Source organism: Acinonyx jubatus, chromosome D1 (assembly GCF_027475565.1).
Source record: "Acinonyx jubatus isolate Ajub_Pintada_27869175 chromosome D1, VMU_Ajub_asm_v1.0, whole genome shotgun sequence".
Taxonomy (NCBI): domain Eukaryota; kingdom Metazoa; phylum Chordata; class Mammalia; order Carnivora; family Felidae; genus Acinonyx; species Acinonyx jubatus.
The window spans coordinates 16483489-16503118 of record NC_069390.1 but is presented as its reverse complement, the minus strand read 5'-3'; the positions used below and the strand labels follow the sequence as shown (position 1 = coordinate 16503118).

General features: G+C 41.4%; 1 protein-coding gene across 10 annotated transcripts in view; it reads right to left on the bottom strand.

Annotated features, from left to right (window-relative positions):
* The window catches only part of AMBRA1 (autophagy and beclin 1 regulator 1), a 175838-nt gene that overhangs the window by 97761 nt on the left and 58447 nt on the right, over nucleotides 1–19630 (bottom strand). For 6 of the 10 annotated variants that reach the window (XR_003424931.2, XM_027072772.2, XM_027072777.2 and 3 more), the window contains 2 exons: nucleotides 11142–11228; nucleotides 6752–6931 (listed from right to left, as the gene is read on the bottom strand). The exons of 2 other annotated variants lie outside the window; for them this stretch is intronic. Coding sequence is in view for 7 of the 8 variants with exons in the window: in XM_027072772.2 (XP_026928573.1) it covers nucleotides 6752–6931; nucleotides 11142–11228 (267 nt within the window). In the remaining variant the exon portion in view is untranslated. The remainder of the gene's footprint in view (nucleotides 1–6751; nucleotides 6932–11141; nucleotides 11229–19630) is intronic. 2 more of the 10 variants (XM_027072774.2, XM_027072778.2) reach the window with 1 other exon arrangement.

Sequence of the window (19630 nt, the reverse complement as noted above, 5' to 3'; positions counted from 1 at the left end):
ACATTCAGTCCTCGTATGTTCTCTCCTCTATTTCGCCCACTGCTTCCTAAGTGGTTTTCCTGCATCCATACACTTGCCACTTTAGGTCACCCCAACCAATGCTGTCCGAGTTAGCTGCCTCAAATACATCTTCAATAATAACTTCCCCCAGATAAAAATATGATCCAGGGGTGCCCAGATGGCTCAGTTGGTTAAGTGTCTGACTTTGGCTCAGGTCATGATCTCATGGTTTGTGAGTTTGAGTCCTGCATCAGGCCCTCTGCTGTCAGCACAGAGCCCGCTTCAGATCCACTGTCTCCCTCTCTCTCTGCCCCTCCCCTGTACTCGCTCTCTCTCCCTTCCTAAAATAAATAAACATTAAAGAAAATAATAATAAAGTCCAAACTTTCAGCCAGACATTCCAGGCCCTCAGTTCAGGCCTTTCTGATCTTCTCTATCACATTACAAGCATTCTGTAGCTCTAGCCACAGATTTATTCAGGGTCCCCTGAATATCTTTATTTATACAGGGTCCCCTGTAAATCATCTATCTCTGGGCTTTTGCTTACGCTGCTCCCTTTGAATCTCTTAGATTCTACTGTACCTATCTCCTGTACCCTAACTTCATCCTCCACATCACTTCATCTAAGTCCTATGCAGTCTTCCCACCCAGTTGAAACCCATGGAGCCTCCTCACATCTCCCCAAATACTCTCTTCCCTTCATAGAACGCTGCTCTGTATTTTAGTGCTACCTTATTACAGTCTGTCTCGGAAGTTATTATGTAAAAATCTGCTCCCGTTATTTCATAGCCTAAAACTCTTCAATGACTCCCTTCACCTACAAAATAAAGTTTACCTCCTTTGCAAGGTACAGGAGACTCTCCAAAGATCTGGTGCCACCTTAAGTCTCAGGGCTCATCTCCTGCCACATATCTTGGACTTTAAAATCTAGTCAAACTTATCAACAAGGGAATTTCTGAGATATTCCATGCTATTTCACGTTTCTATGACTGTGCATTTATTTGTCTTTCTCCCAAGTATGTCTAGAAGTAAAGGGCCTGTTGTAATATGTATAACTTTCTCTTTTATAAACCCACCTTGTAGGGGCGCCTGGGTGGCTCAGTCAGCTAAAGGTCCAACTTCGGGTCAAGTCATGATCTCACAGTTTGTGGGTTTGAGCCTTGCATCGGGCTCTGTGCTGACAGTGTGGAGCCCTGCTTGGGATTCTCTCTCTCTCTCTCTCTCTCTCTCTCTCTGTCTCTCTGTCTCTCTGTCTCTCTCTGCCCCTTCCCCATTCACACTTTCTCTCTCAAAAATAAATAAATAAAAACTTATAAAAAAATGAATAAACCCACCTTGTAAAAGAAGCAATCAACCACTACAAAAATCAAGTAAGTGAAATTATTGAAAACTCTCTGGTAAAAAGGAAGAGAACAGTTCCTTATCTCATCCCACTTTAAGAACGACTTCTGTATAACACCACCACTCACCAAATACAGCTCATTGCCTGATTCCTGACTGTTCTAACAGGTTGCAGCCCATAAAGAGAATAGCTTTAAAATGTGTTTCTTTTGAATTTCTCTTCTACTTCTAATATCAAAGAGTCTACGGTTTGTAAGTTAAAGAAAAGAACAAAAGCAACTCTTCTTCAAAATGAAGTAGACAGGAACACTCTCCAAAGATTTACCCTTCCTTTTCTTGGCTATAGTTATGTATCTGTTATTAGTAGGCAGACTCCCACAGGAGTCCCGGAAATTCTGGGCACAGAAGAGAGAGCAAGAACAAGTACTACCAATGGCATGTAGCTTCACTCCACTGGAATTTCTGGCCACGAGAACTTGAAGCAAGTATATGAGTCTCACAAAGCTGCCAGGATTTCGCCTATAGACAGATGATAAGAATAGTATTATTTGCTTTCTAACGTGTTTTCTTTGCCATGACTCAACTAAATTTCAGTTACGTCAAAAGGGCAGGTGAAGAATATTAAATTCTGAACTAAAAGCAAGTAACTCCTCTTATGTCAACCCAATCAGATGGTAGAGCTGAGTGACAGCCCTCAGAACTCTCAGCTACATCATACACCAAAAAGACCTTTTAACAACTTCCTTGCTAGAAGGTGTCTAGCAAGGGGACCATTAAAGGAGAAGTCCTTTCTGTATGAGGCTCTCTGCACGAGTGTATGGGGTACTGCTAGAACACTTCATTCCAAACTAAGGAACCAGAACCCATCTCTGGCACCCAGAAGTTACTGTCACACAATGAAACATTTTTGCCTGTTTGGTCATAATATGGATTTCTGGGTAAAAGGAACTCAAACACAACCAGATAAATTAGAAAAATGAAGAAAACAGATGTAATAAATCTAAAGTGATTTCATCTTAAGGCTGAAAGCCTAGAATTCTCACTGAGACGTTTTTCCAAAGTAAGCCTAATGTCACAACGGTGAATGAAGAACTTGCTCTCTTCTGAACTAGCAACAACTTGAAGTGAATATAATTCCCCTGTGGCTGGGATGTGTGGTGGAGATATTTGCGACTGATCCAGTCTGAAGCTTCTCCAATTGTCATCAGCTCTGGGTATTCTTTGCCTTGGAAGGCAAAGCAGTTACAAAAAGAGGCAAGAAGGGCAAGAAATGAACTACGGATGATTCTGGGATTATACGTACATTTAGAGTAACAGATAACATGAGGAAGGGGGTGAGGATAACAGGAACAATAGACATATACCACCTCTTGTGCAGGCCTTAGCAACTTCTGGGATACAGCACTTAACCACAGGGCTTCAAAAAAGCTTCCATCTCTTTCCAAAGGGATGGTGAAAATTAAAATGGCAGTTTTCCTTATGCTTATTTGCCTTCTACATTCTAGCAGGTGGTCTGGGCTCAAAAGCAGGCAGACAGCAATGTCAGCGACAGCCACACCTTTACCCTGCTTGTGAATATCTTTATGCAAAGACAGATGCCGAACGCTTCAGGACAGACCTTCTGACAGCGGGTTTCTGGATGCCCTGTTTGTGCATTTTGATAAACACAGGGACCCTGCAGTCTCAATTCTGGCCACAGACAGAGATGAATGGCAGGAGATGATGCCTGCCTGGACAGATGGTCATTAATCCAGACCACAAAAGAACAGAAAATTTAACCTGCTGCCGACCAACCTTCAAAGTTATCTTCCCTAGAGATAAATCTAGATAGTCTTCTTCCACAGCAAGCTCAGGGAGCAAGAGCTCAAATGTGGTTCTACATCATTTTTAAAGGTTTTTAAATCTGCAGGACAATAAAAGCCAGACACTAAATATGTTTACTCCTGTTCTCAAATCTCAGACATGTCTGATTTTGGTTGTCTCTGTATCCTTATTTTAAAAAATGCTACAGTGGAGTAAATACCTCATTAGGTTATTATAAGAATTAAATGAGGGGCGCCTGAGTGGCTCAATTGGTTAAGCGGCAGACTTCGGCTCTGGTCATGATCGCATGGCTCGTGAGAGTTTGGGCCCCGCGTTGGGCTCTGTGCTGACAACTCATAGCCTGAAGCCTGCTTCAGATTCTGTGTCTCCCTCCCCACCCCCTGTGCCCCTCCCCTGCTCCCACTCTGTGTCTTTCTCTCTCAAAAATAAAAACATTAAAAAAAAATTTTTTTTAAGAATTAAACAAGATTTATATATATAAATATATTTTTATATGTTACAAATATTTTATACGTTATACAATACATTATGAAAAATATTATCATAGGTGATAGACGATGGAAAAGAATCAAAAAAGATGGGATCTGGGGACTCTATACACCTGGAAGGGACAAGGTAGGTAACACCAAAATGATTCCCGGCTTAGCAAATGGGGCGAGAACTGAAGATGTTGAAGTGGGATGGCAAAGGCAGGAGCATGGCGTGTTGTGCAGGCAAGGAAACCAGTAGAGCAGTTTCTCCTAACAGCCCCCTAAGTGTTAGGAAGATTCCAGGTCCTGTCTAACTTACCTGCTTCTCTGTACCTGAAAGAACTATACATTATGATCATACGAGCTTCTGACTTTCCTTCTATTATCAAAGCTAAGGCAAAGGACTGCGGCAGAGAAATTAAAATGGGTGGATACAGGGGCACCTGGGTGGCTTAGTCGGTTAAGTTTCCAACCCTTGATTTCAGCTCAGGTCATGATCTCGTGGTTCGTGAGATCGAGCCCTGTGTTGGGCTCAGTGCTGACAGCGCGGAGCCTGCTTGGAATTCTCTCCCTCCTTCTCTCTGTCCCTCCCCTGTTCTCATGCACCCATGAACCCTCTCTGTCTTTCAAAATAAATAAACTTTAAAAAAATGGTTAACAATGGGCTGACACATTCCCTCAGTTCTCTCTCATTCCCTCTAGAAGTTAAGAGAAGAGAAGCAGCCGCAGGCAGCACTCAGTTTACAACGGGGGAGGAGAGCAGGGAAAGAGAAAGAATGAACAGACGGGAACTCAGCATCAACCAGCCAGCAACATCCTTCGCTAGGAGACCTGGACTACTAATATTGAGGTGACTAATCCACAGCTGCTATTAAAAACAAGATTACAGTCTGCATCAGCTCAAAAAGAAAGGCAAACACCCTGGCAAGGGACTTTCAGAGGAGCATTAGAGAAATCAGCCCATTGTTACCAACCAGGGAGCAACAGAAGACCCCTAGGGAGAAATAATGGTAAGTCAGTGCATGAAAGGTGAAGAAGGCAATGTAAATTCAGGTCGTGCTGAAGCCAGGGGGAAGGTGAGAGCACAGGTGGGCTGTGGGGAGCACAGGGAGGAGGGAGTCTGACACAGGAAAATCGAGGGGGAAGGAAGGGGAGAGGGAGGAGGTGGTAGCAGAAGAAAGAGAAGGTAAGATGAGAACAGAACATTTTAAACTAACCCAGAACTCCATTGTGAAGGACAAGTCACGAGGCAAGATACAGCTCAAAGGCATAAGCCCCACGTTTCACCACTGCAAAGAGATTACACAGCCTTCCAAACGTGCATGGAGGGAAGCTATGCAATCTGCACTGACTCCCAGAGCTCCCCAGGATTACTGAGGCTTTTCAGCAGTACTCAGTCCCAGCAGCGATGGCACACACCTGAAACTGCTTCTCTGAATAGACCCAAGAGCTGGAAAAATGATCATACCTGCAGGGGAACATATTTCACTACTGGTATGTGTCTGGGTAAGGGAGTGGAGTGGAGACTCTCCCCTCACTGCTGGTATATGCACCCACCTTCCCCTAGAGTGGACTGAAGGGAGAATGACACGTGCTGGGAGCCAGAGGGCAGCCGATGAGAGAGAATCAGGGCCCCTGCTCCAAAGCCACCACCGCGGCTTCAGGGCATCCCTGCATTTCTTTCATGTTTGTTTCTTCCCCAGACAAAAGAACCACCTATTCAGTCGGCCTTTTGCTTCCAAGTACACAATTGCTAGCGTGTTTAAGGACCATATCAGAAAGGCAAATTGGTAGAAAGGTTGTTTCCACCTCCTTAGTCATCTTTAGCAAAAAGATTTCTCCAACACATCTTAAAGCTCTATTGCAAGGTGGCTCCTGGGGAACTATCCATTCAGCTCACGGAAGAGGAAGGTTGAGAAGGAGGCAAGAACTCTTAACATCCCAGACCTGACCAGGTGATGTCAAGATAGAGAAGGAAAAAAAGGAAAATGACCGACAGGCTGTCCTATTCCAATGCTGTCAGCAAAAAAAGGAGAAAAAAATTCATGCTTAACCACCTCTCTCTCTCTCTCTCTTGTTTTGCATGTTTGAGAGTATCAAAATATAGGAATCAAAACAAGAGCTAAGCGTCCTATTTGATATAAACCAGGAATGGAAATTCTTTCAGAATGGAAAGAAACACAGTGAATGGTTAGAAAGGTGAGGAGCAGGAGGTCAGAGAGTTCAAACACAGCAGTGACACTGGGGTATTTAATCCTGTGCACAGGGCTGACCCTGCTCCTTTACCTCACCCCCATCATCCAATCGACCACTCAAAAACACCAGAAGAGCAAGGAATCACCTCTCAAACTACCACATTAGTTTGACAGGCAACTTTCAAAGGATCCCAATGGCGGAGATTGTGGGAGGGAGATAGTTTAAGCAATGGAGTAGGACCTCAAAGAATCAGTGTGATTCAAGGGTACGAAGGGACCTGTCTTTAGGGAAATCCAGATAATTTCTTTTTTTTTTTTTTTTTTTCAATTTTTAATGTTTACTTATCATTTGGAGACACAGAGAGAGGGAGACACAGAATCCTAAGCAGGCTCCAGGCTCTGAGCTGTCAGCACAGAGCCCAAGGCTGGGCTCAAACTCACGGACCGCGAGATCATGACCTGAGCAAAGCCGGACGCTTAACTGACTGAGCCACCCAGGCACCCCCAGATATTTCTGTTATTTCTAATCTCTACACCTACTCTGCTTAAGAAAAAATACCAACCATCCTTTCTCTCTGACATTGTGAAAACAGACCATGAGAAGCACTTCCATAGCCACTGTTCATGCAAAAGGGAAATAACGGTGCTGCCTATGTAGCAGCAGCCATATTCTCCAGCCTGGCCTGGGGCCAACGGGCCATCTCTCCCACAGGCTCCATGAAACAGCAGCACAACTGCCAGAGGTGGCAGTACCCTGCACATTTTAACCCCCATTCCCCTCACCCCATCCTGCTACTCATACATAAGAACTTTGGGGTTTGAAGCAAGAAAGGTCAACCACTGCTGCTTGGACAGTGGTCAACTTAGAAGCACACACAGCTTGAGAGGACAGGGAAGAAAGCAAGCTGAGTAGGTACTTACTCAAAGTCCTCAAACTCCAAGTCGGTTCCCTCTACTGATGGGCCCTGGTTGTCTGAGGAAGAGGAGGAGGTGGAGGAACGGAGCCGGTTCTGCTGATAGCGCATGGAGCGCTGGCGAATACTGTCTCTCCGTGAGAGATACTGGATCATCCTCTGGGCGTAGTATGCGGCAGGAGATAATCTGAGAGAGACAGAGATGGACAAACACAAACTAGCACTAATGTGGGGAATACTGTGAAAGACAGTAAATCCAGCTCTCCTTGCTGAGGCGAACTCCGGAGACGTGAAAAATAAAGGGCATTTAACTCACCAGGAGGTCTGTACTGCACAATATGCTTATTAGACTACCACCCGTGTTTCTGTTCCGAGAGGAGGCAAAGAGGCTGTGTAATCAGTCATCATCTGCTCAATAGCTGCCCCCTCCCAAGGGGATAACACTGGACCTTCCTTTTTTTGTTTCTTTAGGGACCCATTTTAGCTTCTCAGGGTGCCATTCATACGGATTTACAGCCTTCTTCAACCATCCAGACTCAAAATATAAGAAACGAAAAGGGACCACAGCCACCATCTAAAGGCCAGCTCTCCCTTCATTTTATACAAGAGAATAGAGGCCAGGAGATGGCAAAACGGACATGACTAGAGAAGGTACCATCTTCACCAGGTCTTCTTTCTTCTCCAACAAATCCACATAGCTTCATATTTGCCCTAGCTCCCTAAAGCGAGCTCTCTGAACCTCTCAGCTCTAATGGGTTACTCACAGACATTCGTAACACAGAGAAAATATTCAGGATTGAAAAAGAGAGTAAAATATACTCAGGAAAACAAAATCTCACAGGGAAGAAAAGATTTTTCTATTTCTTACAATAGAGCATCCGAGGTGACATGGGCACTAAGCAATAGAGGAGGCAACAGTTATTCCTTTTTCTTCGTCCTTACTGTGGCTATTCTCAGTGAATTAGTCTAGACCTCTAGTCTGTGTCTTAGTGTCTTCATACCCCTGAAAACGCCTAGTGTCTGCTACAATTTACCACATTCCCTTTCTCAAGTTTTTCCTCCATCTTTCACAAGACTGCTATATACTAAGAAAGTGAGAGCAGAACAATACACTTTGACTCAACAATTCCACTAGGAATCTTATCATATAGAAAAACACAAGGATATATACATGTTGTTAGCATTAGTGAAAAACTAGGAAATGTCTCAAATGCCCACCAACAGGTTAAAGAAATAAACTATATCCGTACAAAGAAACACTATGTAACTATTAAAAAGAATAAATCATCCCTATACACACACAAGAAAAACCCTCTAAAACAAAAATTTAAGTGGGAGAAAAACTGAAGAATGGTATGCATATACTAATATGTATACAAAAACATATGTTTCTGTAATTAGAACAAAAAACTAAAGGAAACACAGCAATTCTAATGAGGATTCCTGGGAATCTTAACTTCTATAATGTTTGAACATAAAAGGAAAAAAAGTACGTATGTGTGTACACACACATAACACATATATATTTAATGGAAATCTGGAAAAACTGACTGAGAATGGAAATAATAACAGTTACATCCAAATGGTAGGGATAGTATTTACAAAATCTTGCTGCCCTACATTTCCTTACCCCTAAACAAAGTTTCTGGGAAAACCTCAGTGTGTCTACTGACTCAGAACAAAGGAGATTCTGCAGTCACCTGCTATAGGAACTAAGGCTGTCTCTGAAATGCCAGTCATCAGAGGTGGTATCCTTCTGGCCAATCATCAAATGGAATTCCCAAGAAGGCCAAATGACAATCTTTGGAACTCAAAAGTCTTTGCTACAGAACAATATACTGCATTTGGCATCACTGAATCCAAAACATACAGCAGGTCGGCATGGGATACACAGATGTCTTGGCCAAGATCATCAGAGTACAAGAATCATTTCTTAAAAGTCTCAATGTGTGGAGCTTCCATTATCCATGTGGGCCCCTGTTGCCATGCATTTTGCAAGGATGAATCAAGAATCTTAAGTTTTCAAGAGACAAAAGTCAGCACTCTTGAGTTGTTCCTTTACCTACTAAATATACAGAAATTTTCCAGAAGTCAGCCATTGATGGTTAAATTGTCAAGTCAACCAGACTAGAAAAGAGTGTAAAAAACATTTCAAGAGCAGAATGAAGATTCTTCTTCTGGAATGGATTCTGAAAAGTGTCTGTAAGTATACACATTTCTCAGTTGTTAACCCACCCTAGTAACTAATGGGAAAATTATATTATTGGCGACAGAAGTAGAAAGAATGTTGATGCAGACAATAAGACTGCCCTTTTATGTAAGGGCACAATTTTAGCACTAGGTAACCTAATTGTTTAATTTCACTATGGCATAGGAATTCCTTCTAAACTACAAAAATATGCATCAATGGCAAAGAAAAAGGGATTCCTGGCACAATTATTAAATACAAGTACATCCTGGCCTCGTCTTTGTAGGTAGCCAGAGGGAAGCTAAGGATCTGAATGCTGAATCATCTCACAAACACTTTGACCTATATATACTGTGTAGGGTGAAGTCTAAGAGGAAAAACTAATTAAACAACCAGCAATGAGGTAGCAATCATCCTCTTACTGAAAGAGCTGTATAATCACCAAACTCTGAAGTGTTCCAAGCAAAAATTTTTAATGTTTAATAAATTGCAAGTTTTCTTCAAGGAAGAATATTTTCTCCTCCAAGAAAACCTATTTTGTGTTCAGAGGGAAAATGTAAAAATAGCAACACCACAAAGTATGACACTTTCTGTGATAAAGAGATGTGAGTGGGAGTAAATAAAAGATTTATTACATGAAAGGAAGACAAATAATGGTCTTTAAGAATTACCATTAAACTTTGTCAGGTTAAAAATTCTGGGGATGAGATTCCTATAGCTGTCCTAAAAGAAACTATTTTATAGCAAGAAGTTTGCTGTCTTAGTGTTTCAGAGTCATTTGATTGATGCCAAAAATTTCTTTCTTTTATTTAGGACTTATTACTTTTAAGTATGATTAGAGACATACACTTCCATGTTTGGCCGTCATCTCAGCTGCCTCCCCATATTCCCTGATCCTTGGATTTGCCATTTCTGGGGTATGGAAAAGGAAGCAAGAAGGTAATGGGGAATCTTTTCATTAGTCTCTCAGAAAGAACACTCAGTATCATGACACCACTGTGGCCAACAACAAAATCACTCAATATCCCTAGAATGAACCTTATCTACAGGCCTTTCCAGGCTTGAAATTCTTAATCTAAAGCAAAGCTCACTGGAGTGCCTAGGTGGCTCAGTTGGTTAAGCGCCCGACTTTTGGCTCAGGTCATGATCTCACAGTTCGTGGGGTTGAGCCCCACGTGGGGCTCTGTGCTCATAGCTCAGAGCCTAGAGCCTGCTTCAGATTCTGTGTCTCCCTCTCTCTCTACCCCTCCTCCATCTGTTCTCTCTCAAGAATAACCTTAAAGAATACATTAAAAAACAAATAAAAATAAAGCAAAGCTCATTTAGCTTTTATCTAACCCCTATTTGTTAACTTGCCAACCCCACCATTATAAATTACTCTTTCTTTTGGCAAAGCCTCACAATGAGCTCTAGTGTTGCCTAAATGATGTGAAGGTTATCCCTTTTTGAGGTCATTAACAGAATCAGTTAAGTCTGGTTGTAACACCAAAGGACTGCTCGCTATATAAATGTTATACATCAACTTGACACCCCATCCTTGGTCCTCAATTTCCAGTATCAGGTAAGGGTGGGCCGTGAACTCATTTAAATGCTTTCTTTTGTTTTTTAAATCCCTTCAAGAACTCTTCAAATATCTTCTAATCAGTGTAAGGTAAATGCTTTAATAAAATGGCAACTTGTTCTTTTTGGTTACCCTTTTGTCAGTCATCTCTTCCTTTAGGTAGCATCCAAAAACTGAACATCTGAATGAGCTTGATTTCTGCCTTTTGATAATCTAAATTCTCTCTCAAATGGGAGCAAGTAGGATTTTTTGTTAGCTGGTTAGTTTTAATTTGTAAGTAATTTCCCTACTAATAAAAACTTGTTTCCCTTTTGGCTGTCCCTTTGAATGGCAACAGCCTCCCTGATTAGCAAAAAAGAAGTATCCTGTGACTCTGCCAGTGGCCTCCTCAGGTCCCTCCTCTAAGTGCCCCACTTATAGGAATGAGCCCCAAAGGACGAGAGCTCAGTCAAAACTCCCTGTCATCAGAGGTTCTGTTCACTTACCTGCAACACTTCCCAATCACCTGAACCACCTGTCTCAAAACTGTAACTGAAGAGTAAAAGAGCACCAGGACCAGAGAGGCACAGAATGGGGCTTCCAACAGCTTGGCAACCCCAAGGGCAGCCCCTCCCCCCCACCTAGTGCCATTTCTCACTTTGGCCTTACCTCGCTGGGTCTGGGTAAATTGGGTGCTCTCTGGATCCTGCTCCATCATAACGGGATAATGAAATGAGGGAAGACTCCAGCAGCCTCCTAGCAGAGATTAAAAAAATGGCAATAATCCCTGTCAATTACCAACTCAGAGGTCATTCATAAGGAAAAATAGGGGGAGAGATAAATAACATCCCCCTTTGCAGCTAACTGACACCTGTTATCTGGGATCACACCTTCCTACAAACTAAATAAATAAATAAATGAGCTACAGAGCTCCCACACTGGGTATGGCCACTGTATATGCTGAATACTGCTCTTCAGTGAGAAATGAACAAGTGCTTCAGAGACATGATCTTATTTCTATTTGTAGTATCTCCAGCAGACAAATAGGAGGTTGGGATCAACACAGGAGGGGAAAATTAGGCATACCCAGAGATTATCATGTAGTGCCAACATTTATCTTGGTGTTCAGTTCCTCCATGTTACCCTAATCCACATTCCCTTATCTTCTACTCATTCTGCTCTGCCTACACCCTTTTTGTGAGAAGGAGTACTCCTCAGGCTCTCTTAACAACTGACAAAAATCTTTATTTATATAATCTAGCCCAATCATAAGTTCAACTGAGCATATATGATACACCCACATTTTATTGAGTACTTTTTTGGTGCCAGGTGAATACTAAGCACTTCACATATATTTCTTTACTTAAATCTCACCATAACCTGGAAAGGGAGGCATTACTATACAAACATGAGAACACTGGGCCTAAAAGTTAAGTATATGGCACTGCGGCACAGGGCTATTAAATGACAGCACCAGGACTCCATGAAGTTCTGTGAACTCCAAAATGCTTCAAACCAGGATGCTATACTGTAGGACCTTGTAGGCTCCAGGCAGGTAAAAAGTGTGTATGTATCCACTGTGAGTCCAAGCTAGAAGGTGGGCTTTGTATCACTGGCTCTTCCTGTTTTTTAAGGGAAGCCAGAAATCTGGACTTCTCCATGTAATCTCCTGAAGATTTTAGCTAAAGTTTAGCTAAAACATTTTTTTCCCTCTTTGTACAAGGGCCACTTTAAACACATCTGATAAATGTGGCCCAGGGACCCCCTAGTTTGCCATATCTGCTACACTGCTTCCCAATTCAAATGTGCCTTGGCAGCCAATCAAGCTCCTGCCAGAGAACACATTTCAAAGGAAATGGTCTCAGAAAGAAATGCATATTGTTCCTCTCCAGCAGCATCTTGCCTGGCTCTCCCGGGAACAGGTCTCCGGCTCCCTGCCAGACTCTTCTTTAAAGCAGATCTGCAGGATAAGGACAGCAGCTACCAATCTTTTCCAATTGAGTTAATTCAATTCACTGTTATTAAAACCAGCTGGCTTTAGGTATAGTCATGTGCAGTCACTTTATCCCAGCAACTGGCTCACCAAAGCATTTCCCCTAACAGCCTGGGAAAGAGATATAGCAGAGGCCCTGTCAAGCTGGCTTGCTACCTTTCCTGCCCAGGACAACCAACGGTTACATGATGCTTTCTATCTAGACAAGGCCTATAACCCCCACACATAAGACCCTTTACACAGTCCTACTACTGACGGGAGAGAACATTACAATGTAACCAATGAGGCAGAGAAGAAAGCCATAAAATACATCTCTCCGGTTGAAAACCTGAATCTTCAATGGTATCACTGTTTATAGCAGCAGAAATGCCATGTTTCATCAATTCTAAGAGCCACCCTCCCATTTATAATATGTCTGAAATTGGGATGTATCTTATAAATGCATGACGCCGTTTAATTGGCAGGATTTTTTTTTTTCTTTTCATTAGGGTCACATAAAATAATGACTAAAATAATGGTATGTCTCGGAGTTTTGCACCACAGAATGTTAGAGGAAGGGGCAGTGAGAGGCACACAGACTGGAGAAAGAAGAAAAGTGAAATTTCGAGAGGAGTATCTATTCAGGACTTTTATGCCACCTTAGATAAATACTTGTTCACTGCTAATGAATTAGTTCTAGGAATTGGAAGGTTGGAGAATAGAAGCAAGACCTGGGAGCAGCTGACTTCCCTGGAACACTGAGAAGTTTGTTCCATCCCAAAGGGCTCTGGAGTCAGTCCTGGCCATAACAGCCCTGGCTTGTTATCCTCCAAATGGCTGCTTAGTAAGCAGAAGCCCTTTGGCAAAGAGCATCCTGCAGAGTGACCAACACATATCCTTCTTAAGTACTTCTGCCTGGAAAATGATGCTACTAAGTTGGGAAGCCAACATTACCCCCTACTTCTATGCTAAGGCTGTGCCAGTATTCAGAGAGAAGATGACTTTTTAAGAATGCTATAAAGGAGATTCTTGAACTGGGAGAGTTTGGATTAGATAATTTCAATTTTAATGATTCCGTTTTATAATCCTGCAAAGTCTACTTCCCACCTTACTTTCCTATCTTAATTAAGAAGACTTCTTTAAATCAGGGTAAAACCAAAATGTTAAGCTGTATCTCTGGGGAGTCCCTGATGAGGTTCTTCTGGAACATGCATCCCTTGTGCCTACTCACTACAGAATCTGCTAGCACCATTTGCTCCCCAGGCAATACAATGGACTGGCAAGCCATATATATACATGGCATTTTAACTGCTAATACACAAAATCAGGAGAGCCAATTACTATGAATAGCACCCCCACACACTTATCACTGATTAAACATTAAGTTCTCGTCGATTACGAGTACTATCTGAAGGAATAAAAGACTTCTCCAATTGGTATTGAACAGAGAAAAGAACAAGAGCTACTAGATGAGTAAACATGACCACCACTCCTAGGAACCTCTAAGAAAGACCTTTCTCTCCTACAGTTAGCTTCCTACAAAGAGCCATCCATGGGGAAATGATACAAAATGCGATGAGATGGCAGCTGTGTGCCTTCTTCACTGGCCACCACAAATGTGACTTGAATTAACCATCTATCGTGCAATTCAATGATGGGAAATCAGGTAGGACTTAGGAGGGGCTCACACAAGCTTATTCAAGCTTGAAGCTACCTTTTCATTCTGACCTGTGATCACATTTAGAAATGTATTTATTTATTTATTGATGTTTGTTTATATTTTGAGAGAGAGACGGTGAGAGCCAGGGAAGGGCAGAGAGAGAGAAAGGGAGACACAGAATCTGAAGCAGGCCCAGGCTCTGAGCTGTCAGCACAGAGCCCGATGCAGAGCTCAAACTCACAAACCGTGAGATCATGACCTGAGCTGAATTCTGATGCTTAACTGACTGAGCCACCCAGGTGCCCCAAGAAGGGTTTTTAAAGAGTCACTGAACCCCTGTCAGGGAAAAAAACAAAAACCCTCTTTCTTTACAAGTTTGCCTGGTTCGTTCTCTGTATCAGTGGCGTCCAAGTGAGACACACAAAGGTTGTGCTATTTCAATCCACTGGAGAACAGAAAGAAAATACCAGAACTTTTGTTTTATAATGTATGACCATAATGTATAACACACATGGATTGCTAAAAAGCCTTTACTAACAGAAGTATTTTTTAAAGTCTGGAGACCACTGCTCTATCAAACTATATCCTACTTTTAAGAAAATTCCACATTTAAAAGAATATGCGCAAATATATAAATATAAGAGCCATAAATATCCAAAACATAACCATACTCATACATAGAGCAGAAGAGAGAGAATGATAAAGCAAATGTGGTAAAATGCCAATATTTAGGGAATATGGGTAAAGAGTACATGGGATTTCTTTGCACTATTATTTGCAACTTTTCTTCTTTTCTGAAATTATTTCAAAATTAAAAACATTCAACATACAAAATTGAAAAGTAAACCACTGAAAACTAAAAAGAAAATGCTTCATTTTCAAAAGAATTGCTCGCTTCTTAAAAAGGATTTCTTCAAGTATCAAGTTGCCCTAATGCCCCTAGGTAGGTCTGGTAAACTACAGGCCCCAAGTCAGCTGCCTGTTTTTATAAAGTTTTATTCAAACATAGCCACATCCATTCATTTATATATTGTCTATGGCTGCTTTGAAGCCAGGAAGGCAGAGTTAAGTACTATCAGGATAGTAACAGCCTTAAAATACTTACTACCTGGTCCTTTACAGAAAAAAAAATCTGCCCATCCCTGCTCTAAAATATTTGCTTACATAAAATCCTCTGAAAGATAAAGTGGAGTCACTAGGAAATGGAACAGAAAAACCTGAAATCAAAGTATTACACACTAGAATAAGTTATCAAAATTAATATTAAGCCCCGCTAAAATCATTAGTCAATAGAAACACAATTCAGGCTGTAAAATTCCTAACATTTTATTTTACTTTGTTTCATTTTTAGAGAGCGAGCGTGCGCACTAGTGGAGGAGAGAGGCAGAGGTGGGGAGAGAGAGAATCTTAAACATGTTCCACACTCGGGTGAAGCCCAACATGGCTCTATCCCACCACCCTGGATCATGACCTGAGCTGAAGTCAAGAGTCAGGAGGCTCAACTAACTGAGCCACCCAGGCGCACCACCCCTCTTGCATTTTAAATGACCATAGCTATTTCTTCCTTCCCTGATTAATACTCTGAATATGTGCAAGGGGGTTCCCTAGATCCCCTAGATCCTTTGATGACTAAGAAAGCAAAAAAAAAAAAAAAAAGTGGAAGAGATCTCTGGGAAAGAACAAAGTTGTCAGGGCAGGTGAGATGGGTCATCTAAAAAAAAAGAACTTTCGTTTCAAATCCAATGGATATCAGAGTTAAGAAGAAGCAAACCGTTTGGGTACTAGCCTAGACAGAATGAGTAAGCTGGTGACAACTTTTCCTTACTAAACAATTATGTCCTGAAGATATTCTTTTAACTAGTTGTCAGATCACAGAAAAAAAATCAATATCCTAAAGCAAATAGACATGTGCAAACCTTCTCTAATCACTGGAAAATATCAACTTGCCAGAATTCTGTGACCTATACGAGACGTAAAGCCTGCTCTGAGAACCTAAGAGGCCACTGATGCCTCATGCCCAAAGAGTAATTTCCCGGCCTGGCTTTGATGTCTGGGTGGTATTTGCTATTTCAGTTCTGGGAAGCCAAACCCAAAACTAATAGCTCCCTTCTGCCTAGAAAATAAAATCCAAATTCCTCAGCTTGGTATCCAAAGCTCTGTAGCCAAACTTCTCATTCCTTCTGGATATATGATACACTCTAGCCTGGTGATTTTCAAACTTTTTGGTTTCAGAACTCCTTTAACATTCTTAAAAATTACTGAGGACCCCAAGGAGCTTTCGTTTATATGGGTTTTATCTATCAATATTTATATTTGAAATTGAAATTGAGGAATTTTTAACACAAGCATACATTCCATCATCCATGATAATCATAATAACCTTGTTACATGTCACACAGTGAAAACTACACTGAACACCTGTGAAACAGAGAGAGAACAGCTCAACATTATTACAAAAATAGTTTTGACTTCAGAGACCCCAGGCCATACTTTGAGAACCACTGCTCTAGCTAAACTAAACACACTCTCATTATCTCATCTATGCATTTAGGTTGGCCATTGCTTCTTTCTGGAAAGTTCTCTTTCCTCATTTCTAACTTAAAAAATCCTTTTAATCCTTTAAGGCTCAAAATCCTTTAAGGCTCCTCCATCCAAAAGTTTATACTCTCTTCCCCAAGACCCCCAATGCATTCTGAAACCTCCCTTCAAAGGCCTCTAACCAAGTCACCTTGTACTACACTTACTGATAAGTATGTTTTGTCTCTGCTACTGGACTACAACCCACATGAAAGCAAGTACTGGGTCCAAGTGATCTTTTTGTCCCCATTAAAACTCCTATCCTAATTAACATGTAATGAGAGACCAATAAGAATATCTGTGAATAAATCAGCAGTCATAAGACTTGGAAGAATAAATAAGAAGATCTGACTGCCCCTCACTGACCCCATGACTTTCTGACAAGGATGCTAGATGTCCAAAAACTCACACTAAAACTCCTGAAGGAACAAGGTTTTCGGAAACTGCTTACATCACTCCTCATCCCTCTGGTCACTTAAGCTGCTCAGGTTAAAGTGCTGACATAGTTGTACTGATAAATGCAGTGCAGCCAGGTCCCTGAGAGGCTTATTAAATCAGAAAGTCAGAGGCTGGCTACTTGCCTGAGAAACTACCACAGATGCTCCTGCGTGGTATATTGCTAAAAGAGACCTCATAGGGGAAAGAGGGCAATGATTTCAGGGGGATGGAGGGGCAGGAGGCCAAAGAAACTTGGATGCACTATTGCCTTATTCATTTTTGAATCTTGCTCTGCAAGCCTCCGATCTCTCCTTGGCGCATGCCTGGGCTGGGAGATGACAGCCCTTATTCTTCGTAAAAAATAATTGTGTGTTCTGAAATGACACCTCTATTATGATTTCCAAATTGACATCTCTGCTTTAAAGCGGAGGCATCCAAGCCTCCCCATTTCACACACTGGCAATTATCGTTTAAGTTATCCAACAATAGGCACTCATCTGATCACTGCAGGGTCCCCTATTTCTAGGAGTGCTCTTACAGCACCATGCTGTTGCCAGTGGAGCCTGGCAGGCAACTCCTGCCCCTGTTATGGGGTAGACCAAGGCAAGGTGGCACTGCTACAAGGCTAATACCATCAGAGAAGAAAACAAATATACTATATTAAGAGCTCACAGTGCCTGTCCTATGAATTGGCCTTATTTTACTATCATCAAGCATAAACCATTCACAGGGCTCAAAACAATGCCTTTCACCATAACCTCTTTACAAAACATTAACGTATTCCTCAATGCCTCTGTGCAGCAGCAGACAGTAAAACATCAGAGCACAACATACCAAAAGGAAAGAAGCTGGAAACAGAATTCATATTCAGTATACAACCGTGTATTTAGTTATACAAAGTCTTACCTGAAGAGTCAGCCAGAATACTCTGGGAAAACCTGACCCTCTGCTAACTGTTTGGTGGGTGGTTCTTTTTAATACAATTATAAAATGATTGGTTGCCACTATGCTTTGCTCTTGTATATCCTCAACACATTAGACGATACTTATAATATTTCAATTTATAATAAAAACTCACTTTTGTCAGCATCTGAATTCAAAGGCCCAAGATGATCTACAGGATGTGTTTATACTGTCTCCAAATTCATTTTCTCTGGCAGACTTGGAAGGTCTGCTCACAGAAGACCACAGACTTTTTTTTTTTTTTTTTTAATTAGAAATTTAGATCAGAGGCTTTTCACCAAAGGATGAATAAGAACATATCAATGACGACAAGTCCCACAGCTAGTTCTGATACTCACATGCACGGATACCCGAGAAGCAACAGCTGTGATATACAGGTTTAGATTTTAATTAAGAGGCAGTGCATCCTAATCGACTTATTTTCCCCAAAATCAAGAAGAGATTTACAAAATCCAATAATCCTAATTTCTCAGCTAATTTTATTAAAAATAATAGATAATCCTCAAAAAGGCTACTCTAGACCAACTAATTTTACAAAGAATATATTGGGTAGAATCATTTACTGCTTCAATAAGAGCAAATCCATACACTTCTTCTTAGATGATTTTTCATACTCATATTCCCAACCTGAAATTTAAAAAACCTTCAACGAAAGCCATCTGTTCTTAAATGACAGGCCACTGACCCTGGTATACTGCAAACACTATATATTATAAAATGAAGTAAAACCTTAGGGGTAACATCAGGAGAGCAAAGAGACTTAGTAAATGAAGCTTTACAAGAGAACAAGGAAAAAAGAATACAAAGTGGCTGGAGCATTTACTAACCAAAGGCAAAGAGGCAGCCTTCCTGGCTCATGTCTGTTCAAGTAATGAGGTTTCTGGAATCTACAGAAACAGATGAGGGGCAGAGACTCTAGCTGAGCCCCCAAACAATCCACTGTTAGCCCTTGAGCTAGCACAAAGCTCAGAGTACAACCACTTTTCTTATATCGTGGGTTCATTCTGAACTGCTTCTCTTAGTAACATTTGATTTTCACTGATTCAGCTCTAGGGTATACTGCTTGCCCTTCCACCCTGATCCTGACTTCAGCAACCTTCTTGATTCCTTTTGGACTCAGCATTTGACTCCACTGGAATAATTTCTCCACCATTTCCCTCTGTCTAGACAACATGAAATTGTCATAAATGACACCTAAAGTACAATTAGTAGAGAAACGGCAATTTCCACTCTCCTCCCCCGTTCCCCAAAAGAATTGCACATTAATGTCCTCTGGCACGTCAATCAACACTACCCTGAAGATTAACTCTGTGGAGCCTGGAAGCCATTTAATTCTCAGCTTACTAAATATTATGCCTTTCCCCCTCTACTATAATTAGAAGATGTAAATTGCCTTCTTTTCACTAGCACTAATGCTTGTAATCTCAGAGATCTGAATGCCTGCTAAATCAATACCTGTGTAAAAAAAAAAAAAAGTCCTTACAAACACCACTTTATCCAGCTGCATTTGATTTAGGAGACTCACAGACAAAAGCAAAAAGATAAAGC